Genomic DNA, 26,754 nt, shown 5'->3' on the forward strand with positions numbered 1-26,754 from the left:
TCTCTGTCCACTCTATCTACCCCTTGGCTTTTTCTAACCGCATAGCTCTCGTTCAGTCTCACCCCAAAGTCAGTTCTGTAGGTGGATTGTCGCAGCAACAGTTACGCTACCTAGTGCTTCTCATATTCCAGCAGCACCATCACTTCCATTCAGAAGTCAGTGCCAGCTGGACCCACCCCTTCCAGGCAGGTGAGAAAGGCTGCATGCCTGTCCTCTCCAGTGGTCTCTCCATCAGTGAAGCACTGGGGAAGGTGTGTGTGTTTCTTCTGTCATATTCTATATCTGTACCAGGAACTCTGAGAATTTAGAATTCTAAGGTGCTGTGGAAAGCATTAGGGGCTTTTTCTTACTTTACCTGATTTCGTTTATCTAATTACAGAGGGACTGTTTCCAAAACTCATGTACACACTTCACAACTGTGTGCCCTATGCTAAACAGATAGTAACAGATACTTGCATAGATGCTACTGTCTTGGCATCCTCTTCCCCCATCCCAGCTATTTTATTTCCTGGTCTTGGCTACATTTGGTGTGAATGTTAGCCCTGAATGTGTTGTTTTTCTTAAATGGTTCAATTTGAAGACTTCATGGGGTGTTGGAGGACTTGCCTTTGTTTTGATCCTTTGGCTTCAGGCCTGCCCTGCAGAGCTGGGAAAGCCTATGGTGTCTGTACACATGATGACAAAGCTCAGCCAGCTGTGCCACCCGGCTCTGTTTGGCTGGGGCCGTGGGTCCAGTGATGGAACAAGACAAGCTCTGTACGTGGGAATATTGAAGGTTGACAGCAAGCGCTGCAGGTTGGATCATCACGTACGCATAGCCTAGCTGCCTTACCTCCCCTCCAATGCCACCCCGGACCCAGGGCCTTAGTTCCCAGGTAGAAATGCATATTCCCCTAGTGTTAGGAACAAAGCTGGCCTGCCAGAGCAAAACCACTTGATTAACTATAATATCTTTGCACTCTGCAGTAAGTTGAGATTAATGAAACACTTTTAGGATTGTCTTAGTGTTTGTATGGGTGGAATGCACTGGACTAGTGTGGGGTTATCAACAGTTCCAAATTATTCCTTTGAATTGGAAAACTGTGAAAAATGTTGTACTTTCCCAGTTATTTATAACATGCATCGCAATAGACAGCTGAGGCTCAGATGATTTCCAAATGTTATAGTTGGACTTCCTCACAAATAAGTCACCATATGCCTTGGTAGTTTAGTCGCTGGTTAACAGAATCTGAGGGATTAAATCACAATGCTGAACCTAAGGAGAGACAAGTTTTCTAAAAGAAACCCCTGGAAGCCACTTGTGCCCACTGCAGACACCCGCTGGCTCTATTCATCTCTCCTTTGTTATAGGAGATCGTTGTATAATGACAGTCATTCTTAATCCTTGCTCCCTCCCAGGACTGCAACGTGCCCTGTCACCCCAGCACCTTGGAGTCACACTGGCTGCATTCAGCCCTGCACTTGCTGTCTGTGCTCAGGGCATCAGGGCATTAATCCCTGAGTAAGCTTGCCTCCAGCTGTGGTGCCAACATTCTAAGAATTGTAAGGAGAACAGCAGCAATGACAGGAAAGCCAGGGACAAGGAGGAGGACAGAAGACTGTGTGAACAGGGCGGAAAGATGTTAAGAGATGAATTTTTTTGATATATTTTCATTTACCTCCAATGTCCACATTTCCTAACCTACCTTTCTGGTTTTGTTTGCTTGTTTGTTTTTAAATGGCTTTGTTTTTCTTTGTTTCTGGGGTAGGGTAAGGTGGAAGTAAGTTATAGTTCTTAATGGCCAACTTGGGGCAGGGGAAAAGTAATTCTTAGAGTGGAGCTGAAAAATGTGTATTCCAAGTGTTCTTGCTGTTACATCATAACAATGTTATAAATTTGTTTCTGGCATGATATTCAAGAAAAGCCTGTACCTTCATAGTGTCCTCAAAAGTAACATAATTCAAATGCCTTTATTGTGGCTAGAACTGAAAGAAAAGTTTTGAGAACTGTTCGAGAGTGATGCCACCAGAACCTAACTTTTTCTTTTAAGCTTGTTTGCATGTACTGATCTGGTCATTGGCTTCTGGAACTTCATTGAGAACACCTTCAAGGACTCCTCTGCCCTCAGAGGGCCCTGCCTCCCTCTCTCCCTTCTGACTCTGCCCTCCTCCTGGGACATCACAGGGCCTGACGCAGTGTGCCTGCTGGTTCCTTGTACTTTGGGCTCCTGCCCCACACATCTGCCTGTGGTGTGTGCTCCTCCCCTGGCCTCTGTGTCCCTTGGGCTTCTCCCACAGACGTCTTTCCCAGGTGTGACCCCCCTGGGCTCCCTGGATCCCCTGGAGCAGTTTTGTCTTCATAGCCCTCACCCTGCAGCTCCTAAGAAAACCTCCCATGCACATCAGGGGCTCAGAACCATGTGCTTGGGGCAGGGAAAGTGGGAGCAGCACATGGATTTACTCATTTTAGTAGAAAATGAACATCTGATAGAATTTGTTAAGAAAGTTAAACCACAGAGCAACTCTGTGTATGTTTCCTGTTTTCTACTCTGAGGTCGGAAATGCCATCTCTGTGACTTTCTCCCAAAACCAGGATAGAGCCTCAAAGATAAAAGGCACTTGGCAAATACTGGGTAATCATATCCAATTTTCCTAACCACCTTTTCTTGGTAAGCAGCAAAAACTAACCCAAAAATACTTATAGAGCAGCTGAGTAGTAATAAATAGTTAACTATTTATTCTAAACCTTCAAGGTGGAAAACTTTTGAGTGTTTATTGAAAATGTCTTGAACATTTTCTAAGAGACCACAGTAAAGGGGTTACTTATCAGCCTGAAAGAGGCTGAGAAGACCTATCACACCCCTTTCTTTTACAGTGGAGGAAACTGAAGTCCAGATAAAACATCATCTAAGGACATCAAGGAGCATTTGGTTGACAAAACTGGGACTTCTGCCTCTGCCTCCTAACACTTTACAAAAATATGTTATTTTTCAGCAAGCTAATCAATGTGTTTAAACTCTACATTGTATAAACAGTCTAAAAATAGTACAATTAGCATAAAAAACTCAGTTTGTGGCTAGATTTTTAAGTATGTAGAGTACAAGACATCAACAAAGCAGTTTATGTCTATGGGAGCAAATTAAAGACAGTGTTGTTAAAATCTTTTATGTTGTGGAGGATATTTACTTGGGACATGGATTCTTTTTGATCAATTTACTTCAATTTTCTCATAATATCACATACTAATCAAAATGTTGAGTGACAACCAGAGTAAATTCAAAAATATAATATATCTGAAAACCCATTTTTCTTTTTTTGAAATTGCTGTCATTTCTGCTTGCAAATGGTGTGACGGTCTATGATTACAGTAATAAGGACTTTAAGAATTCTACATAGAATGCATATCACTTTTAGCAAGTTTGTGTATTGAAGGAATTTAATAAGAGCTTCTATAGAGTCACAAAAGCCACCTTCACAGGCTTTAAATATGATGGATATGAAAGAAACTAATATTCTTATACTCTATGGTTGGGTTGTATTAATGAAAAGAAAATTGGTGTGTATGCTTAGACTTTTGTTTCTTCTGATTTTCTTTCTTGATTTGTGCTGTGACTTCTTTGTCATATTCTGCTAAGGAAAACAGGTTCGGCAGATCCTTTTTGCTTCCCTGGAGTGGGCTGCTTATGGACTTACGGGCTGTGTGCAGCAGCACTGCACGTAAACTGTAAGTGACCACGCGGTGCTCCTGGTGGGGTATTAGCTCTAGCTTTTCCCCACAGGGACTGCAGTGCACCCTGAAGATAACACACGTGCAGTGACCCAGCTCCATTCCAGGCTGTCACCCAAGAGAATGAGTGTTTATGCCCACCAAAAGACAGGAGCAGCTGTATTCATAACAGCTCTGTTGGAAATACCTGAAAATGGGAACTGGGAAACACAGGGTCATGGAGCTGGTCTATTTGGTGGTGTTTAAGCATGCAGTGTTGAAAATAAAATGCCAGGCGGCATTTTGCTTTGGTTCATTTTGAAAACCTGTTGGATTTATTCAGGTATTTCATTCGGTCCATTTTCAAATGAAAATATTTTATAGTTTAATTATTGTTTTTACAAAAATACATTCTTGTATTTTGTCTTCACACATGGGGTTAGATACTGTTTTCCCATGTAGCAAATTTTTTAAATTTGAAGAATCAGGAAAGGCTGTGTAACTTGCTCCAATAAGAGAACTAGGCCCAACTTTTCATCTCCAATTTTAACTTTATCACTTTCACCAAGAAACATTCATAGCGTACGGGGCATGGGTCAGATCACAGGACTAACAGTACCGTGTCATTTTGTATGTCTTAATATTTGTAAATATGGTAGACCCTTGTACAACAGAGAGTTGGGGTGCCAACCTTCTGTATATCCTAACATCTTTGTTTAACTTTTGACACCCCCAAAATTTGACTATGAATAGCCTGCTGTTGCCCAGATAACTTACCAATAACACAGTCTGTCAACACGTGTTTTATGTATATACTATATTCTTAAAGTAAGTTAGAGAAAAGAAAATGCTATTAAGAAAATCATAAGAAAGGAAAATATATTGACTCCTCATGAAGTGGAAGTGGATCATCATAAAGGTCTTCATCCTTGTCATCTTTACATTGAGTAGGCTGAAGAGAAGGAGGAGGAGGATTGGAGTTGGTTTTGCTGTGTCAGGGGCAGCAGAGGCACAAGAAAACCCACATATGGGTGGACCCATGCAGTTCAAACTCCTGTTGTTTGTGGGCCAACTGGAATTGAGTTTGCAGAGTACTGTGGGCCTCAGTCTCAGGTGCTTTTAACAGAGCTGAGAAGGGGTTCAAGGACCCAAGGACCATGATCTGGTGGCCGTCCCCTGCTGACAAATGGACAGTAGCTTAACCCCAAAGGAGAAGGCAGTGTGTGCATATGCACCTTGACCTTCTGACCAACACTGACCCATGAGGGAGAGTTTCCAAGTACAGCAAAGTTATTAACGAATGATAAAGATACCAGGAAGAGTAAAGGGGTTGCACTTATTTTTGGATAAAGGATCTGCACAACAGTATACCAGGCACTAAGCAACAAATTTGGTGGAGTGATGAAACTAAGTACTGATACTGAAGATGGAAGAACAGCGGAGTAATTGCTAATAAAATCTCTAGAGAAATAATAAGCAATGTGGAATTCAGTATTTGAATGAGATTTTCTTAGAAAAAGAAACAAAATCCTGTCTATGAAATGAGGCAATGTTCCTGCCCTTGCCTCTCTGAGCCTGTGTGCCTTGATGATGGCATCCTCTGAGCACACTCTAAGCTGGTATTGCAGCTTTAAAAATGCAGGCTCCTGCAGGCAGGCGGCTTGCCAACTCGGGCAGGGTTCAATCCAGATGCCCCCATCCAGCCTTGTCCTTTTGGCCTCACCTTCGGTGTCATCAGTCCCAACAGGGTGCAAACCCAGTGCTCTGTGGTTTTAGTCATCTAAAGAAATGTGTGGCATGTTCAAAAGTTAGTCTTCTAAAGATGTATATTTCTACCTAGATTTCTTTTTTTTTTTATTTGTGAGAAAGCTTTTAATGACAAGTTCAATTTTTTTTTTTAATTGTGCTTTAGATTCTGGGATACACGTGCAGGTCGTGCAAGATTGTTGCATAGGTACATTCATGGCAAGGTGGTTTGTTGCCACCATCCCCCCATCACCTATACCTGACATTTTTCCCCACGTTATCCCTCCCCCACCCGCCTCCCTCTATCCTTTCCGTAGCCACCACAATGAACCCCAGTGTGTGATGCGCCCCTCTTTGTGTCCAAGTGTTAGCATTGTTCAACACCTGCCTATGAGTGAGAACATGCAGTATTTGATTTTCTGTTCTTGTGTCAGTTTGCTGAGAATGATGGTTTCCAGTTTTATCCGTGTTTCTACAAAGGACACAAACTCATCGTTTTTGTTGGCTGCATAGTATTCTATGGTGTATATGTGCCACATTTTCTTTGTCCAGTCTATCATCGATGGGCATTTGGGTTGGTTCCAGGTCTTTGCTATTGTAAATAGTGGCACGATGAACATGTGTGTGCATGTATCTTTATAGTAGAACGATTTATAGTCCTTTCGGTATATACCCAGTAGTGGGATTGCTGGGTCAAATGGAATTTCTATTTCTTGATCCTTGAGGACTTGCCACACTGTCTTCCACAATGGTTGAACTAATTTACACTCCTACCAACAGTGTAAAAGTGTTCCTGTTTCTCCACATCCTCTCCAGCATCTGTTGTCTCCAGATTTTTAATGATCGTCATTCTAACTGGCGTGAGATGGTATCTCAATGTGCTTTTGATTTCCATTTCTCTAATGACCAGTGATGATGAGCATTTTTTAATATGTTTGTTGGCTTCATATATGTCTTGTTTTGAAAAGTGTCTGTTCATATCCTTCACCCACTTTTGGATTTCTTACTATGTAAATGAGACTTTAAAATCCCAGTTAGCCATTGGCCTTTCATATTTTTTTCTGCCTTCCATTTTATTATGACTCAAAATTGTTTTTGTTTTCTAAAACGGAGTTTCACTCTTGTTGACCAGGCTGGAATGTAATGATGCGATCTCAGTTCAGTGCAGCTTCTATCTCCTGGGTTCAAGCGATTCTCCTGTCTCAGTGTTCTGAGTAGCTGGGATTACAGGCACCTGCCACTATGCCTGGCTAATTTTTGGTGTTTTTAGTAGAGACCGAGTTTCACCATGTTGGCCAGGCTGATCTCGAACTTCTGACCTCAGGTGATCTGCCCACCTCAGCCTCCCAAAGTGCTGATATTACAGGTGTGAGCCACCACACCTGGCTGACTCAAAATTTTTTTTTGATTTCAAGGTGTTTTCCTTGTGGAAGGTTTTATAGCTATTCCTTCAATTGTATGTGGAACCCTGTATTAAGAATAGGGACTATCCCCATTACTTCTTTCCTATGCTCCGCAGTAATGACTGCAGTCAAAGGGATGCAGTGGACGCTCAGCAACAGTCATGGTGCTGCCTGCATTATGCACCATCTCAACTGCTAGGCCATGGCAGGAGCCCTTCCCAGAATTCACTCCTTTAGCCACAGGGACCATGCAGCAAAATAAGGGGCCAGGACCCTAACCTGCTTCCAACCCTGCTTCTCTCATAGCATTCGTTGGTTTTGATCTCAACTCATTAAAATCTTTTTTAAAAAAGCACCTTCTTGAAATTGTGAAAATCAAACAGTGAATCCAACCCCGTTTATGAAGTAGTAGATCCAGAAGTAACACCTCACAGTATAAAAGAAACACATTCAACTGTACATGTAGGATGAATCCTATTTTCTTGTCACTTTCACTTTTCAAATTGAAGTTTCCTTGTAATGAAAAAAAAATTCTGACAGAAAACTAAATTGAAACAAATGGTTTAATTTGTCAGTTTACAGTAAGTTAATTTTCTACTTTTATGTCTAAAATTGAGTGTATCAAGTTTGTGAATTGTATTCTATGCTGAATGTATGATGTGTTCTGTATGTAACATCTTATATTAGGATGGATAATTCATGGTCTGTTTTACACATCACACTTTAAATTTTGAAATGGGAGGGGAGAGTTTTTTTTCCCTTTGCTTATTTTGAGTCTTAAAAGCTTGTTTCTCTATCAAGTTTATGAATCTAAACTCTTATGAATATAAAGACTTTCTTACAGAAGGGAAAAGATAAGCCATGTAACCATTTCACTGTTATTTTCACTGTTGGCAATATTTTCACTTTTCTCAAGGAAAGAGTTTTCCTATTCAGATTGATCATATTGATCAATAGGAGATCCTACTGATGAAAGCAATGAAAAACAATATCCTGGGATAGAAAACAGAAAGCTGGAGAGGGTGAAGGTACCCATTCATATGCTACATAGGGAGAGTGTTCTTTCCTCAAATAGTCATTGGAAAAATCCATTGTATGGCAAAAGACATTTATCAATTTGGGAATGAGTGCACTAAAACCTGAAGAAGACCTGGAACTTAAAACTCTTTCTTTATTCCAACAAGAGCTGATTTTGCTGCAGAGTAGTTAGGACTTCCTCTCTGTTCTACTAATAATGGTATGGTTACCTTTATTTTTTTTAATTAGGCAGTAATTTCAATAATGTGTGTTCAGAGTATAATTGAATAGATAATTTACCTGAAAAAAAATACACCAAAGTTTTTTCATGTAGTGTTTCAGTTTGACAATAAAAAAAAGTACATTGTGGGATATTTATAGTATTTTTCAATCTATTTTTACCAGCAGACTGAACTGATTTGGGGCATATGGGTTAAAAACAGGAAGTGTGGTTTTACAGTAGGTAGTATCCAGAGTTTCCAGGGTTGATTTCTTATAGTATTGTCTGAAGAGTGTTATGTATCAAAACAACGTTAGGCTGAGTACCTTGAAATCCGCCTATGTTTACAGGAGCCGTCTTTCCAATTATGACAGGAAATGCTTCATGGAAAAGCTTGCATTCTTGGTATAGGTTCAGATGGCATAGCAGTTGTTTTCTGTAATTACCCCGTGTTCTTCCTCTCTAACACTTTTCAGACACTCTTTATACAGTCAGAGTAGATCTTGTGTAACTTTTAGTAAATTTCCTTTGATTTTTGTATTTTGCTTAAAATTGTATTTATTTTCATGAAAAGTTTTGTCAAATAGCTGTTTAAGAATGCTTTTAAATAGACTGTCATAGCTAAGGAGGAGCATATATTAGGGATATTATTAATTATAGTCATGAGAGAATCCAAGTTAAAATAATAAAAAGGCATGAAGAAATAGGAGTATTATTCTGTGTGGCTTTTTGCATGCTAGGTTGGCAGAATCCATGAAAAGTGCATTGTTTGAATACCTTTCCACTCAGCAATTCTACTTCTGGGAAGATATCTTACATAAACTGTTCTGTTAGAATGCCAAAATCTATGTTCATTGCAGCATTATTTATGGTCATAAATAAAAGGCAACATAAATGTCCCATAGTGGGAGAATGGTCAAATAGATGATGATAATCCATGCTAGAATACTAAGCAGCCATTGAAAATTAGAAGGTAGATACATATGCATTGAAGAGCAAATAACTCTATTAAAAAATGAGTCAAAGACCTTAACAGACACCTTACCAAAGTAAATATGTAGATGGAAAATAAACATATGAAAAGATGTTCAACAGTGTGTGTCATTACAGAATTGAAAATTAAAACAACAGTAAGATACCACTGCATGCCTATTAAAATGGCCAAATCCAGAACATGGAAAACACAAAATGCTGGTGAAAATGTGAAGCACCAGGATCTCTCCTTCATTGCTGGTGGGACTGCAGGATTACCCAGCCACTTTGGAAGACAGTTTGGCAGTCTCTTTTGAAACTAAACATCTTCTTACCATATAATCCATGAATGGCACTATTCGGCATTTAGCGAAAGGAGTCACAAAGTTGACGTCCACACAAAAACCTGCACACCAATGCTTATAGCAGTCTTATTCATAATTGCCAAAACTTGGAAGCAACCAAGTAATCCTTCAGTAAGTGAATGTTATGGTCCATCCAGAAAATGAATATTACTCAGCACTTAGATGAAATGAGCAAGATGTGGAAGGAACCTTAAATGCATATTATTAAGTGAAATAAACTGAAAAGGATGCATATTGTGTGATTCCAACTATATGATATTCTGGAAGAGGAGACACTGAAAAGAGGAAAAAGATCAGTGGTTGTCAGGTTATCGGGGAAGGAGGGAGCACAGAAGATTTTTAGGGCACTGAAACTACTCTGTGTGTGTTACTATAATTGTTGGTACCTGTCATTTTACATTTGTCCAAACCCAAAACATGAACACCACCAAAAGTGACCCTGAATGTAAACTGTGGACTTTGGGTAATAATGACACATATCAGTGTAGGTCCATCAACTGTAACAGATGCACCACTCTGGTGGGGGTGTTGACAGTCAGGGAGGCCCGTGCGTATGTGGTAGGGCGGGTGGGGGGACATATGTGAAATCTCTGCACCTTCTGCTCAGTTTTGCTGTGAACCTAAAACTGCTCTAAAAAGTAAAGTCAATTAAAAATTGTTACCAATTACAGAATGAGATTTACCAAGTTTCAAGAAGAGAATGTGTAACATCTCATTTTTTAGGAAAAAATTATATTCATAGGAAAAGATCTGGAAGAACATACGCTAACCTGTCAGTAGTGGTTATTCCTGAGAAGGATGAAAGAGGAGTTTATTGGGCTTTTATTATTATTATTATTATTATTTTGCCTGTTTTTTTAATTGCATTTTAGCTTTTGGGGTACATGTGAAGAACATGCAAGATTGTTGCATAGGTGGGCTTTTATTATTATGTAATAATAATAAATTGTGTTTCTTTACAATGAGCATTTAATTACTCAATTTTCTAAATAAAAAATTAAAGATTTGGTCAGTCCAAAGTGTTCAGTATTTTATTCTTTAATGTGGACCTTCTCTATTGAGGTTTCTCCAAATTATTAAGAAGAAGAAGAATCCTGTCTGCCTGTAGAACACTTTTTATTTTACAAAACATTTTCCCATACCCTAAAGAAAATCAAAAGCTTAAATTAACTGATTCTCCAGCTAAGATTTAAATCCAGGTCATTCCAATACACTGCTGTATATTATCTGTTATCAGTTATTGCTAGGCACTCTCATGAGATCAGCACTAAAGGAACACTAGCATCTACATGTAAAAAACATCATTTTCTCGTAAATGACACTGAGGATTCTCATCAAGCAGAAGCTCTCTCTTTGCCATGTGAGCTTTGTCATTTGCCTGAACAATTGTATTTCATGCAGTTACTTTCTTGCACTATTTAAAGACAGCGTAAGGTTCTTCTATGTGCAAGATGGTCATTTGTTGCATTCAGCCTGGTGTGTCCCTACTAGAGTGCAAGCCCTGTGAGTCGAGGGGCTGCATGTGTGTGTATGCGTGTGCATGTGTGTAGTCACTGCTATATCCCCAGTTCCTGGAATAGTGTCCCACATGTAATACTAATGGACACTCAATATTTGTAATAGTGTGCCTGTCTGCCTGTTCCAAAATCGAGTAACCTCCCTATATGATTAAAAGAGGAAACTGACAAATATACCAAGAAAGAAGGCTCCTCTTCTATTTTGATGCATGAAAACAAGATCTTCATTGTTGGAGAAGATGCTGGGTTATACTAGCTGGCTTACAGGAAACAGCCTACAAGTTCTTGCTCAGTAGAGATGAGCCTTGTTTGCTCCATGGGGAATTTCCACACTGGGCTACTAAATTAATTGCTAAGTGGTAGTCTAGGTTGATACTGTGTGGGTGGGGACACTTTTTGTCAAATATCATGACACACTCTAATTTCATATTCAGACAGTGGAGGAGATACATGTTGTAAATGCTTAGAAGCTGTTTCTCATTCCCTCGCTTACATAACATGGAAAGTTGTGGGGGTTTATCGAAGGGAACCTTTTTAAAAACAATACTTACTACTGCACCATAATAATGTAGCCTTTAACTCCAAAGAGCAAATCAGTTTGCCTTATTTTTCTTTGCACAGTGTCCACATTGATGATCCCTTCCCTAATACTGTGTGCACCATAAATTTGGCATTGTATGGCCCACTGTTACTGGAACACAAACTAAAACTCAGACTTCCTTACACACTTCTTAAGTGTTCACTCTGTCCTAATACATCTGGGAATCTTCCTAATACCCAGCATGTGGGGAACATTCAGCAAATACTTAATGGCATTATTTGGAATAAGCTATGAGCTTAAGTATATTGCTGGAAAAATAAAGCATATAGATTAAGCAAATAGATTAAGGCTCAGTAATATTCTGTACTACTGTACTTACTTTATTCAAATTGTATTTTTCAAATGGATCTTGATGCTTAATCTCAAAAGGACTGTCTTTGTTTTCCAAAATCCTATGAGAAGCAGGAGACTTTATGTTTTCCCAACGAATACCTTCTTCCCACATATACTGTTGCTTTAGTAGGTGACTTAGGTGTCTTCTGACTTGAGCATTGTAGAATTCTACATGTAATTAGGTTTTTCTCTGACGTATTTATTCCCTCATTCACTTATCAACTGCGTAAGTCTTCAGAACTTAGTAGTGAGCAAGCAGACATGGTCTTTGTCTTCCTTTTTTTGTTATTCATGGACATTTTTGAACATCTATGTGCCAACCTCTGTGATGGGAGCTGAGGCTACAATGAGGAGAATGGCAGATCATCCCTGTGCTGTGGAGTATACAGTCCAGCAGGGGAGACAGTTGTAATTGAGTGATCACACAGATAACTGCAGAGCTGCCCCAGTGGGAACAGGGACAAACAGTGCCAGAGAGGACAAGGTTGGTCCAGGCAGCACCTACAAATGCAGAGTGGGGTGGGGTGGGGACGTCCTAACACCTCCCATTTGTTGACCGCCTGCTGTCTGGCAGATGTCTCCCTAACCTCTTAAAAACATTATTCCACTTAATAAGTGTTGTCTCTGTTTTATAAAGGAGAAAGCTGCAAGTCGGAGCAGTTCAGAAACTTGACCCAGGTGACTGCTCAGTAAGTAACATGAGTGTCTGAGGCCCAGTCTAATTCTACCTCTGTCCCCAGTCTCTTCACTGAGGCCGTGGCTCAGACGCCGCCGCAGGAGCCAAGTCTTCCCCAGCCATCACTGGCGTTTGACATTCAGCCCTACTCAATACCAGTACAAAGTATGACAAAAGAGTTGAATTAAAATTCTAACTTCTCAGGACTTTGTCTGAAATCGGCAAAATGAGAGTACTGTCAAGGACAAATGTTTTCAGTTCCAGCAGATCACAGCCATATTTCGTGTGTTTTTTTTGCCGTTGTTGTGTTCCTATATGCAGACTTAACTATTATGCCATTCCTTGTAACCACTCAAAGGAATTAACGTACAACTAGGATTTACAGCAGCTAAATGACAGTCATGGCAGGACCATTGTCCAAACTTAAATACCAGTGTTTCAGAAAGAGAAATTAGCATGCTTTTCCTAGTCATGCTTTTTAGTCAACTGTTATGTCTTCAACTTTAAAATAACACCTGAAATATGTGTACTGCTTTAGAATTGACAAGATGCTCCTCCCCACTAAAATGTAAGCTCTCTTAGTGTGGGGGGTCCTGTCTGTTTTGCTCATTTTCTTACATCACCACCTGGTGGTGCCCAGCACATGATAGATACACAGCACGTGTTGAAAGAATGAGGGAATTGCACACACGTGACATTTTCACAACAGCTTTGTTAGCAAAACGGATCTCATGATCTGTTCGCAGAGTAAGCAGTTGTCTGAAAGGTAAGCTGAGTTGCAGAAGGTCCCACGATTGGCATATAGATTACCCAGAAAATTCCATCTGAAGTGTTCCTTCTGTCGTATCAATACACTTAAAAGGAATGATCAACTATTAACGTTAACGACAGTGAAATGAGAATAAAATTCAGTGGGAAGAGAACATACACCACCAAAATGAATTGCAGTGTGGTCCCTCTGTCACCATCACAGGCCTTGTGAAAAAAGTTCTGTCACCAAAACTCAGATTCTGGGCCTGCCCCAGGAGCCAGAATGGAGGTCCTTTAAAACTCATCCCACGCCCACACATTGTTCTACCACCACTGTGAGGCTTCAGCTGCTTCCGTAGATGCACGCACAGCCCCTCTCTGAACGGCCTCTGCCTTACCTTCACCATCCAACCTCCCATTGAAGGAAGAGACTGCGAGGCCACGGCCGCTGCCTGCTCCGAGTCTCCTCTCAGTGTTTGGATGGCCATGCCTTTGCCTTGGCTACCAGCACCTCCCTCTTCCCAGTCAGGAAAGCACACGGCTATTGTTTGCTAGTGGTGTTGGCCGTCAGAGCCGCATGGAACCAGCAAGCCAGGCCACCCCGGCGCCTGTCCCAACCCTGGCTTCTTTGGGCACAGGTGTTTGAAAGAGCTGACATCCTCCCACAGACAGATTTTGGATAACATTTCAAAACAGATAACAAGCAATTGGAAGTGAGCACTTTATGGGAGTAAAAGTCTTGCTTGGACCCAAGAGCCCTTGGGACAGGCTGGGGAGGAAGGCAAGAGTGTGGTGTGCTGCTCGACTGGTCTCCCTAGGCTGATACCCAACTGTGGCCAGACTGAAGAGAGAAAGGAAGTGAAATTCTGAATGGAGAAGACCGCAGAGATGTTACTGGCTTCCCAGACACGGACACTGTCTAGCATCTGCAGCAGGCCCTTTGCCCTTTCTCCGTTCCTATCCAGACACTATCCTTTAACTTATTTAAGGACTTCACAAAATAAATATAGCAACCAAACATTTAATAAATTGTTTTAAATTGGAGTACATTTTTTTTTTGCTTCTGTGGGTTCATAGTAGGTGTATACACTTACTTGATGTAGACTTGCAAGTGCATAATAATCACATCAGGAGTAAATGGGGCAAAGATTTTTTTACATTGTAAAATTCTTTCATGTGACCATCCTGCATATATTGGCAGGTCACACTTGTAATAACTAAGCACTTTGGGGTCTTACACATATTGAAGACTTATACCTGTTCTACTTGGAGCACCGTGTGCCTGAGCACCTCTGCCCTGTGCCGAGTGGCATCCTCCATGTAGTAGGATCTCAATAAATTTGTGTTAATTGAATGAATGAGAACTTTTAGCCATTGCCTTAGAATTAACAATTTCAGCCCAATAGGTAATTTAAAAAAAAAAAAGTACTTGCTCCTGTATTTAACTCATTGATTAGCTTTTTGGAGAGAGACTATCAATGATTTATATTAAAGTTTTTGTTGCCAAAAATTGTAATACCAGCACAGACACTGCATTGGGAAGTTATGATAGCAGCTCACTGAGCTCCACCTCACGCCTGCCCTTTCTGATGTGTCCAGTTGCATACGTCTCTTTGAACCTCACTGGCCTGTCGTGTGGTTTGACTAGCAGCACCATTTCCTATCCATCCCAGGACCACACATTTTTCCCTTCTGTTTCCAGCATTACCAGTTATTTGTATGAAGCAGTTATTTTTTTGTGAGGGGAAGGAAGGCAATTATTTCCATTTTTCCAATCAAAAAGATATCTCCAAAAAATACAAAAGTTCTTTCTTGTCCAAGGTTAAGTCTGTGAGCTCTTTATTATCCATATGAAACCTGTGGTCAACCCAAAATAGGAAGCTTGCTTTTTTTTTTTTTCTCCCCAAATTTTCTATTCACAAAAATATGGTTCTTTTGGTTCAAAGTGCCCTGTGGCTTTATTCTTCCCATTCATAGCTTTGTCTTCAGAATTGCATTGAGTAATTTACACTTATCCCTTTTACGGGCTTACTAGTAATGCTTAGGCTGGTGGGTTCTTGCCAGGAAGCGTTTATGCTGTCGGGGTCGGAGTGGGAGTTGAGTTTACAGCAGGGTGTCACTGAGCATCTGACACTGCCTTACTTTGCTCTAAGTGTAATTTTCTGCTTTTTAGTCAGGACTCTGGCCCCACTCTTCTCTTGTACATTGAGGAATTTCAAAAGTTAAAAACTGCCCTCGCATTTCCAGTCATCCTTGCGCTGTAGCACATTGTGAGGGCCCCAGATCCTGACACTTGTTCTTGCAGGAGTGTTGACAGGACCCTGGTTCTCACTAACGGCACAGGATGTGAGTTTTTTATTCTGTTCCTTAGAGGATCAAAAATAGAAGCCTACTGTGCTTTGATTTTCACTAAGTATGTATATTACCTGTGTGTCTATATGAGCTGGTCCTCCATGGCATGCGACTTAGAGACTCTAGACCTGAGCGTGTTGATCACACATCCCTGCACCCTGCGCTGACACCGGGCAAGACTGCCCAGAGGGTATGAGCAGAGCAGGCCAGGCCCCACTGCCCTGTCAGCAGCGGGAGCAGTCTGGGGGACGCCTGAAGGTATGGCTTTGCTCCTGCAGGAAGAATGTTTTTCTGGTCTCCAGCACAAATTAGTTTATTTCACTTTCACTTAAAACAGGCTTTTTCTCCACATCCTCTCCAGCATCTGCTGTCTCCAGATTTTTTAATGTTCGCCATTCTTACAGGCGTAAGATGGTATCTCAATGTAGTTTTGATTTGCATTTCTCTTATGACCAGTGATGATGAGCATTTTTTCATATGTTTGTTGGCCTCACGTATGTCTTCTCTTGTAAAGTGTCTGTTCATATCCTTTGCCCACTTTTGAATGGGCTTGTTAGTTTTTTTCTTGTAAATCTGCTTTAGTTCTTTGTAAATTTTGGATATCAGCCCTTTGTCAGATGGGTAAACTGCAAAAATTTTTTCCCAATCTGTTGGTTGCCGATTCACTCTAATGATTGTTTCTTTGAGAGCACATGGACACAGGGAGGGGAGCACTACACACTGGGGTCAGTTGGGGGGAAATAGGGGAGGGACGGTGGGGGGTGGGAAGCTGGGGAGGGATAGCAGGGGGAGAAATGCCAGATGTAGGTGATGGGGAGGAAGGCAGCAAATCACACTGCCACGTGTGTTCCTATGCAACAATTTTGCATGTTCTTCACATGTACCCCAAAACCTAAAATGCAATAAAATAAATGGGAAAAAAAAAAAAAACAGGCTTTTTCTGTTCTTCTCTCCCACCTCCCAGATAGGACTTCTTACCTTGCAATTATCCTTTTTCTCAGGAAGAATCCATTAATTTCTGGACTGTACTGCATTACTCTTCACTCAGCTATCTCAACAAAATAGACTTAATAACACCTGAACCTTCATATGTCCTATTTATGCATATGAAATGAATGTCTCCTCAAAAGAAAAAGAGCATGCTTATTTGTATACCATAGTATGTGTCAGAATCAAAAACTAGTTTTATATTTAGAATATGCAGATGCCCGTTCAGAAGGTCGATTATAGTTCTTGGTGTCTGTCTCAACTTTAACAACTAACCAGTAGCATGGATGAGATTCTGGGAGAAGTTTTTCCTTAACATTGTTACTATGAACATCCATGCCTTTACAGCACAGAATTTTCCTTGTTCTGTAGAGAAGATATTCTTATGTGTGCAGTTCTAGAAGGCATTCTGGAATCTCTCACTCCAAGTGAAAAGAATTGCTTTGGAAGCAGAGTACCACAGTATTTTGTTTTTATGGTTTTTTTCCTGCAAAATGATGATAATGAAAGCTCTTAGTGAACCCTGCGAATGCCAGGACCTATGGCTGCATTATCCCCTTGAGTCCTCACTGCAGCCCCCCAAGGGTGGGACAATTATTATTCTCAAGTGATAATTGAGCAAACTGAGGCTCACAACCTTCTTGCCAAAACTCACAGCTAGTAGGTGTCGAAACTGGGGTTTCGTCCCCAGTAGTCTCACCTCAGACCCCCGCATTCTTAAATCCTGTGCATGCCTGCTTTTGAGCAAAGTGAGGTTCAGTCAACCTGTACTTAAAATCTGATACTTTATTTTGTCCAGCCTTTAACTTGCTTTACAGAATCAAATTCAGTGTGGTTTTATAAGAATTTTCTCCTAAAAGTGGTTCCTTAAGATGAAAATGGTCATTCTGCGCAATAACTTGATTTTTACCTTTGGCAGTAAGATACTGTAATTGATACCTAATGTGCATTTTATAAGCGTTGTTAAACACCCTCTGTATTTTGTCTGTTATTATACAGTGTGTGTGTGTTGTACGGTATATATTATATATGTTTTATAGTGTGTGTATGTTAAGAAATTGAAGGACATTTTAAAATTTTCATTTTGAAGCCGACTAAACACCAGTTATAGAGAGCATAAACAGTGACAGAAATGAAAAACAATAAAAGAAAACTTCTAACTAATTTCTTCTTTTTTTCTTTTTGACTTGTATGGAAATACTCCTTTCACCATTTGGTTCTCAAAGGAAATAGTGGTAGTGTTACTTTCTGTTTCTCCTTAGAAAACCTAAGGCATGGGGTACAGCCTGCCAGCAGGGGAAGGGAGCTTGTGTTATTGTTAATGCCTTCCTTCTCTCCTTCATCTTGATTTCAGGTGTCAGAAACTATTTAAAAGAAGCACTGGTGAATATAATTGCCGTGCACGCAGAGGTAAGCTATCATTAGATGTTCCTAAGAGATACGGATAACCGGAAAAAAAAAAAAAAAAGATGCCAGTTTGATTATTTTTATGGTGGTCTTTTTTTCCCTCAGCATGTATCTTGGATATAAATAAGATTCAGCTCAGCTCTTGCTGTCTCTCTCTCTCTCTCCCTCTCTCTCTCTCTCCCCCTCTCTCTCTGTGTGTCTTTTTCTGAAAGTGTATGTTTTATTTGATAATTAAAGCTAAACTCATTAATATTTGAAGGGTGAAAAGAAGATAGATTGCAAGGCTGTTTATCCTTTAAAGAACAGTAAATCCCTTATCTTGGAAAATGCATTAACCTCTTTTTAGCCAGTATACAAATAAGCACTGGTATGTGATTCTTGTAGAGGGAGTGGGATTCCAGAAAGGCAGACACTGCTTAGAAAGAGACTCGGGGAAGGCCGTCGCTGGAACAGATGCGTGGTTTCCTGTCCGTGGTTGACTTAGCGTTGTGCAGACAATATTGCTGCTTCTGGTCCATGTGAAAACTTGCACTCACTTGACATGCTTTCATCTTAAGCTTCGTGTTAACATCCTCAGTGAATATCCTGGTTAGGAGGACTCTTGTGAGGAACATTGAAAGAAGAGAACAGAGTTACTGCCATGATCTATGACTACCTGTTTTCATTCAGTAATTTCAGGATTCGTTACTCACTGCTTTGCCAACACTTTTGGGGTGGCTGCAGCCCACAGACCGATCGGGGGTCAGATAAAGTGGGGCAGAGCAAAGAGGCCACCATTTGATCGTTTCCACGGTTGCCTGCGTGCCCCTTAGGCGGCAAGCATCCAAGAAGGGTGTTTTTAGGTTTATGCCGCCTGCTGCTTCTAAAAGTATCTGAGGCCATCAAGGTAAACTGAAAAAACATGATTAATTAAGACCGAAACCAAAATATGACCAGAGAAAACAAAGATAACACTACCTGGTTCCTAAATTTGGCTAGAAGCTTGAAGCACCGAGAACAGAAAGAAGACTATAGTACATTACAGTTTTCAGTTCTTAGTGAAAGAGAAACATATAAACTCATCTATAACAATAGAGCTTTTATATGATTTAACTCAGGCAGGAATTTACCACATAGATCTTTTTTATAATAAGCAATATTTTTAAAGTATATTCTTATCAAAATATAAAAGTTCTATTTTTGTTATGTTACCCTCCAATAGAATTTGAGCCCAAAGTGCAAATTTAGGTATAAGCATTTCTGTGGTAGGCAGGCAGAACTCTGAGATTTGTGGAAATTGTTGTGATGATGCTGATTCATAGTGAGGCAGTTTTTTTATGTCCATTATCAATTGCCATGGGATTATAATGACTGAAAGTAGCATTTCATTCATAATATTTACTATTTGCTAAATAATTTTAAATTGCCAAAAATTTTCTTGGACACTCGAGTTATGTTTGGGTTAATCCAAATGTTTAATGCCAGTGACTCTATCTGAGAAAAGGAAAAGCTTGAAAAGAAAATATGACTTTCATAAAATCGTATTTTATTTATAAATCAGGAAAGTCAAATGTTTCACTAAATCTCCAAAGACAGTAACTTTCAGTTTGAAAGTATCAAACTTTAAGGTTTGAAAATAATGTAAGTCAAATAAAAGGAAATACATATTTAGTATACTATTTGTAAAATGGGGGGGCTTGTTGTCCAATACAGAATGGGATACCTCGTATGAAATGGTGTTTGTCAGGGTTTAAGGAGAGTCTGACACTGTATTTTTTTAAATTGTGGTAAAATATTGACCCAGTATGTTTTTATTTTTCTGATTTCTTCTTTAGAGATGTTTCTTTTTGGGTAAGGGGCAAGAGGAAAAAGAAGTGTTCAAAACAGTTTGTATTTTGTCAACATCAGTAATGCCTTTCAAAATTATATCTGCCAATACTGTATTTTTAAGAGTTATTTTTTGTTAGTCAATAGAATTTAAATATAAGTCCATATATTCCTTTCATTTATAATTTTGGTCTTTTAAAAATTACTTAGAAGTCCTGTGAATTTTGTTTTGTTTTTGTTTTTAATGTTACTTTGTTTTTAACAAATTCAACTCAAACAAGCCCCACAAGGCAGTATTTCTTCCTATTTCAAACCAGGTGTTCACTATTTCCAAAGAACTGGTCCCTCGGGTACTATCCAAGGTGATAGAAGCAGTTTCTGAAGAGCTCAGTCGACTGATGCAGTGTGTTTCATCCTTCAGCAAAAATGGAGCTTTGCAGGTAACAAAGTCATTCAATTCCATAGTGAACTTCTATTGTTATTTAAAGCATATGCAATGTTTTTAGTCATCAATCCTGTAAGACAGGCTTCTTTTAATACATCTACTGATTGGAGAACCTCGTATTCTTTCTTAAATAAGCCATATCCATGAAGCATTGTCTACAAGTTTCAGAGTTTATGTTTCTTTTCTTTTTTTCTTTCTTTTTTTGAGATGGAGTCTTGCTCTGTTGCCAGGCTGGGGTGCAGTGGTGCAATCTTGGCTCACTGCAACCTCTACCTCCCGGGTTCAAGTAATTCCCCTTCCTCAGCCTCCTGAGTAACTGGGACTATAAGCGCACGCCACCATGCCTGGCTAGTTTTTTTTATTTTAGCAGAGACAGGGTTTCACCATCTTGGCCAGAATGGTCTCGATCTCCTGATGTCGTGATCCACCCACCTCAGCCTCCCAAAGTGTTGGGATTACAGGCGTTAGCCACCACGCCCAACAAAGTTTCTGTTTCTTTATGGTAGAGCAAGACCTTAAAGACTTCTGCCAAATTATCTGAATGCAGAGTCTTTCAAAAGTTTTGTGATTTTTATTTTTGTTTTACAACTATCTTCATGACATTCAATTCTGCAGGAAATTTTTAGCAACTTGCTTTTAATAAATCTTTCGAAAGCATTCAGTGCAATTTGCATAGAAACATCAAATAGCTGTCTCTTTTGTTTAAATTACATAATTACAGTATAACTGCCATAAGCACCAGTTGACTTTGGCATGCACATAACCAGCTGATAGGGGCTGAGGCGTGCATGTGTGCAGATGGCAGAGTGCACTCCTACCTGGTAGCTCCCCATGTGCTGGCTAGCAGCATGGTAGTGAGTTTCAAAAAGTGCTGTTCTTCTTCCAGTCATGGCTGAGGAAGCCCCTAGAGGGCCAGCCTCCACAGATAACAACTGTAAACTTGAATATCAAAAATTATTTTTTTATTAAAAAAAATCCCTGAAGATGCCAGAGAGTGACCATTGGTGGTCAGATTCTGGAAGAAATGGCAGAATTTCCTTGGGTGAATTATTTTTTATGGATTTTAACTGAAGGCAGGTCCAGGACTACCTAAAACTCCAATATAAAACCTGTGTCTTCCTGGCTTGAAAAACAGGCTTTGGAGCAGCCACACCTACAGGTAGTTGAGAGAGGTATCCCAGAGAGGAGAGAGATTTAGGCAGTGTATACAAATTCTGTGGAATACATACCACTCCAACCAGCCCAGCTAAGGCTAGAAGAACTGAAGTAAGAATTGGACTGCTGCCCAAGAGCCAAGAGTTATTAATTTGAGTCCAAATAAGTTAATTCCTTGCTGAAACAAAAAATCAGCAGTCCTTAGACACATATTACAGAACCCAGAGTCTCCACGACATAACATTCACCATATCCGGGATACAAATTTAAATGACTTAAAATTTAATTGAAATGCACAAATAAACAGGAAAACATGACTCATTCCTAAAACAAAAAATGATCACCTTAAGCCATCCTTAAGCTGACCCAGGTATTGGAATTAGCAGGCAAGGATTTTAACATAGCTGCATCAGATGATGTAAAGTGCTCCTCTTGAATCAGTAGGTGGGAAATCTCAGCAAGGAAGTAGAAACCTTAAAACAGAAACTAAATGGAATTTCTGGAATGAAAAAACACAGTAGATGAATTTTTAAAAATCTAGATGATAATAAAAGCAGAATTTTTCAAATGTTAGGGGAAAATCTTTTATTTTTTTTTAAATAGAAATTATCCAATATGAACAATGGAAATAAGGATAATTGGGGAAAAAAATAAGCAGAGCTCCAGGGACCTATGGGACAATGTCAGAATATCCAGCATGCATGTAATTAGATTTTCAAAAGCGTAAGAATGACCAGTCAGCCACATCGTTAGTTAGCAGGGAACTGAAAATTAATACTGCAGTACAATGCCATTACACATCCATCAAGATAAAAAATTTCAAGACTGACTATACTAAATGTTAGCAAGAACGTGGTGGAACTAGAGCTCTCACACGAGAATGCAGTGTAGTATAACTACTTTGGGAAAAGCTCTTGGAGTTTCTTTTCAAACTAAACATACACATATGTACCCCATGACGCAACTATTCCAGTCCTAGTTATTTAAGCAAGAGAACTGAAAACATATTTTCAGTTTTATATATGTTGTATAAATACGTTACAAAACATACTCATAAGAATATTAACCATGGATTCGAGATGAGCCTGGGCAACATAGTAAGACCTCGTCTCTACCAAAAAAAAAAAAAAAGTTTTTTAATTTTCCAGGCATGGTGCTGTGTGCCTGTGATCTCAGCTGCTCGGGAGGCTGAGGTGGGAGGATTGCTTGAGCCCAGAAGGTCAAGGCTGCAGTGAACTGTGATCATGCTACCATACTCTAGACTGGATGACAGAGTGGCATCCTTTCTCAAAAATAAAATAGGAATGTTCATAGTCATTTTACTCATAATAACCAAAAACTGAAAACAACCCAGATGTCCATTAATACAATAAACTATAATCACACAAATACTATTCCACATCAAAGAGAAGAAATTACTGATATAGCACAGTGAATCCCAGGAGCATTATGCCGAATTAAGGAAGCCTTACACAAATACATATGTATACTGTATAGGTTTCATTTACATGAAGTTCTAGAACAGATAAAACTAACTGTGATGAAAAATCCAGAACAGTGGTTTCCCCTGGGTGGCGAGGATTCCTAGGCTGGGGCCTTAGGGATCTTCACGGGGTGCTGGTTGTGATCTGGGTTTCCATCACACAGGTGTATACATCAGTCAAAACTCATCAAATGCTGCACTTTGAGATTTGTCTGTTGTGTAGTATGTACATTCTAACTATATAAAAAAAACAACTGTGCAAATGGTCCACTGTAGTTAATGGTGAGCACACTGAAGTGCATCAGAGCCACAGGATGGATGGAAGCCGTGCAGTCATGTGAGGCCATGTGATCATGTGGGGCTGTGTTATTGGGAGAGCCTATGGCAAAACAGGCATTCACTGTAAAGTTCTTTCAAAGTCTCCATATATTTGATTTTTTTTCAAAATAAAATACATTATTTGGGGGAAAAAAAAAGAGTGCAGAGCGCTTGTTAATTTGGTTAGGGGAAAATCTGTTACAGAAGCTTCTGCTGTATTTCCATTTGCCACCATTTTTCTCTGAAAATCGATTTATTAGATCTTTGATATTATAGTTTAAGTTGAAAGGTCATGGTTATTATAATAGTTCCATCACAGGAGATAAGTAATGTAAACTGTGTAATACTACAGATGAATTAACGGGCAGTTGCAGTGGCTACCATAGCCTTGGCAATCTTGGAATTATAACAGACATCTGCCTTCTATACACATTACCTTTGTAACCCATTTATCTGATGTCTAAACCGCTCTCAAAGCCAGCAGGGAGAGGGTGGGAATGATCTCAGAATTAGCTGGAAAATTTTTCAACATACACATGTCCAGAAACTACTGGTCACCAAACTGTTTCAGCCTCTGGTTTGTGATATACCTCCTAGGGCCTAGACAGGCATGTGTATTTTGAAAAAGGTCGTGAGTCTGAACCCCCACCTTTACTCTGCCATTGAGAATGACTTTGAGACCTTCTTTCCTTGGGGCCATAACTCTAAGAGGGATAGCAGGTTCGCCTTTGATAGGCAGTTACCTAAGTGCCAAACTGTAATCATAAATCAAATACTATTCCACATTAAAGAGAAGAAATTACTGATACAGCACAGTGAGAGCTTGGTGAAAAGGGGAGACAGTTTGGTGATTTGGGCAGATCTTTTAGCATGACATTTTTCTGGATTACAATTTTGTATGTATTATATGACTAATCACAGTTTTTATAATTGGCATAACTTATAGGTTAATTAAAACACTCTGTCACTTTGACAATAAAATTTCTCTCAGAAGATTAGTTTTATAGTAATTTAATCTTTCTCCTAAAATATTCATCTGAAAGTTCTACCTTTTTTCCTTGTAGGTCTTTTTTTACCTATACTAGAATATAAACAAAATAGAGACAGAAATTGTCAGACTTTCTAGCATTTGTAACTTTCTAGTTGTTTTTCAGGCTTCCAAGGACTGGAAAAAGGAAACCAAACAATTGCTTTCCAAACAGATAAAGGTCACGGAATATCCTGTGTCATATATATCTGCTTTGATCTAGAGTACTTAACAGAATTTCTAATAAACTGTAAAGAGCTGGCTGTGTCTTTCATCATTGTTTTATGTTTTGTCCACTCCTTGAGAATAAGGGATGTTTCTTTTAAATGTTCTCCGGAGTGTCCCACTCAGTGTGGGTACTGCTTCAGAAAACCAGGTTCTCATCATCAGTGGCTCTGCTGGAGCTCCCAGGAAACCTGACTTGTATGTCAGATTACACTTCTTCATGCTCACATAGAAGTGAAAGCTTAAGTTCACTTTTTTCTTAAAACTTTTATGCAGTATTTCATATAGCATATAATCTGTCTACAATAGAAAAAGATTATACCGTTCAGTGATTTTTAGTATATACAAAGAGCTGTCCAGTCATCACTGTCATCAATTTTAGAATATTTTATCCCAAAAGAAACCCCTGGCCCATTAACAATAAGTATCATCATTTGCCTCCCAAATACCCCTTTCCCGCTACAAACAACCACCAATTGATTTTCTGTTTCTATGATTTGTCTACTCTGAAAATTTCATATAAATGGAAACACACAAATAGGACCCTTTGTGACTGTCATCTTTCATGTAGTATAATGTTTCAAGGTTCTTCCATGCTGTAACATGTGCCAGTGTTTCACTCCTTTTTACATATGAACATGTAAAATATGCCACATTTAAATATGCCGCATTTTATTTATCCATTCATCATTTGATGGGCATTTGGTTTTCTCCCACTTTTTGATTAATATGCAGAATGCTTCTGTGAACACTCCTGTACAAGTTCTTGTGTGGACATCTGTTTTCATGTCTTGTGCATCCATACCAAGGAGCAGAATTATTAGGTCGTATGGTTGCTCAATGCTTAATCTTCTGAGACACTGCCAGACTGTTCTCCAAAGCGGCAGCACATTCCTACCAGCAATTTTTGAGGGTTCCAGTTTCTCTACATCCTCACCAGTATTTGGTTTTGTGTCTCTTATTGATTATAGCCATCCTAGTGGGTGTGAAGTGATATCTCATTCTGAGTTGTCCTTTCACAGTCTGGATGGTGTCTTTTGTAGCACTGGATTTTTAATTTTGATGAAGTCTACTTTATCTATTTTGTTGTTGTTATTGTTGTTGTTTGTACTTTGGGCATGATTTCTAAGAAGGGTTTCCCAGCTTAAGGTCACAAGATTTACTCCTGGTTTCTTCTGAGAGTTTCATACTTTTATCTCTTACGTTTAGATCTGTGATTTATGTTAGTTAATTTTTGTGTTAAGGAAAGGATCCAGCTTCATTCTTCTGCATGAGGATATCCAGTTGTCCCAGCACCATTTGTTGAAGAGACTGTTCTTTCCCTATTGAGTGGACTTGGCACCTTTGTTGAATAGCAGTTGATCATAAATATAAGAGTTTCTTTCTGGACTCTCAGTTCTGTCTTTATTGTCTATATAATCTGTCCCTACACCAGTACCACATGGTATTGATTATTGTAGCTTTGTAGTATGTTTGAAGTCAGAAAGTGTGAGGCCTCTAAATGTGTTACTCTTTTTTAAGATTGCTTTGACTCTTCTGACTGCCTTGCATTTCCTTATGAATTTTAGAATCAGGTTGTCAATTTCCATTAAGGAAAAAAAAAAGCAGCTGCAATTTTAATAGAGATTGCATTGAATCTGTAGAGCATTAAACTATTAGTTTTTTTGAAATTAAGGCAGTGTGCCTATTAGGGCATAGGTGTCAGGAAGCATACCAAGCTACATCCTTACCTCTGTGGGGCACAGGCCCTTTCAGGGCAGTTTTTCAGAGTGTCTTTTCTCTTGCAAGACTAAAAGAAAAATTAGTGGTAGAGAGTAAATACAGATGGCTGTAAAATCATGACACAGTTTGTACTTTTCATAGCGAGATGTCTAGTTCCCTACCCTCACACAGTCATCCTTGACTACAAGTTATTTTCAGTCAACGAACATTTTGTTGTAGCGAATTTCTTTGGACTGTTTTAGAAACTACTCATGACTAGCAGTCACCATGGTGGTATCACGCCAACCCCATCCTACGATGAGCAGGCCGGACACCCCTCACCTCAGTACTTGTTTATATTTGATAATATAAATTTTCTTGTTATCATTTTGTCCTTTTCTCATTTTCAGGCAAGACTGGAAATCTGTGCTTTGAGGGATACTGTGGCTGTTTACCTGACACCTGAAAGCAAGTAAGATGCAGTGTTCTTCAGTTCAGAGTGCTCTGTTAAAAATAAAGGTTGTCTTACTAGTAAATTATATCCTCTGTAAAAATGACTGATC

The 26,754-nt window shown here is 39.4% G+C and overlaps 1 protein-coding gene and 1 long non-coding RNA gene across 5 annotated transcripts in view; both read left to right on the forward strand.

The window, feature by feature from the left end:
• Positions 1-26,754, forward strand: part of EXOC2 (exocyst complex component 2) — a 209,617-nt gene that overhangs the window by 176,708 nt on the left and 6,155 nt on the right. For 3 of the 4 annotated variants that reach the window (XM_032250109.1, XM_032250111.1, XM_032250110.1), the window contains 3 exons: positions 17,979-18,034; positions 20,155-20,277; positions 26,602-26,663. In XM_032250109.1, coding sequence (XP_032106000.1) covers positions 17,979-18,034; positions 20,155-20,277; positions 26,602-26,663 — 241 coding nt within the window. Of the gene's footprint in view, positions 1-1,398; positions 5,209-17,978; positions 18,035-20,154; positions 20,278-26,601; positions 26,664-26,754 lie in introns of those variants that run through there. The other variant, XM_032250112.1, reaches the window with a different exon arrangement.
• On the forward strand, positions 6,330-17,634 carry LOC116531363. The gene is made up of 3 exons (XR_004260386.1): positions 6,330-15,023; positions 17,088-17,093; positions 17,624-17,634. It is a non-coding gene; the product is annotated as an uncharacterized LOC116531363 (long non-coding RNA).

The sequence above is a fragment of the Sapajus apella genome, unplaced genomic scaffold (assembly GCF_009761245.1).
Source record: "Sapajus apella isolate SASKATOON/1434 unplaced genomic scaffold, GSC_monkey_1.0 scaffold70, whole genome shotgun sequence".
Lineage (NCBI taxonomy): Eukaryota > Metazoa > Chordata > Mammalia > Primates > Cebidae > Sapajus > Sapajus apella.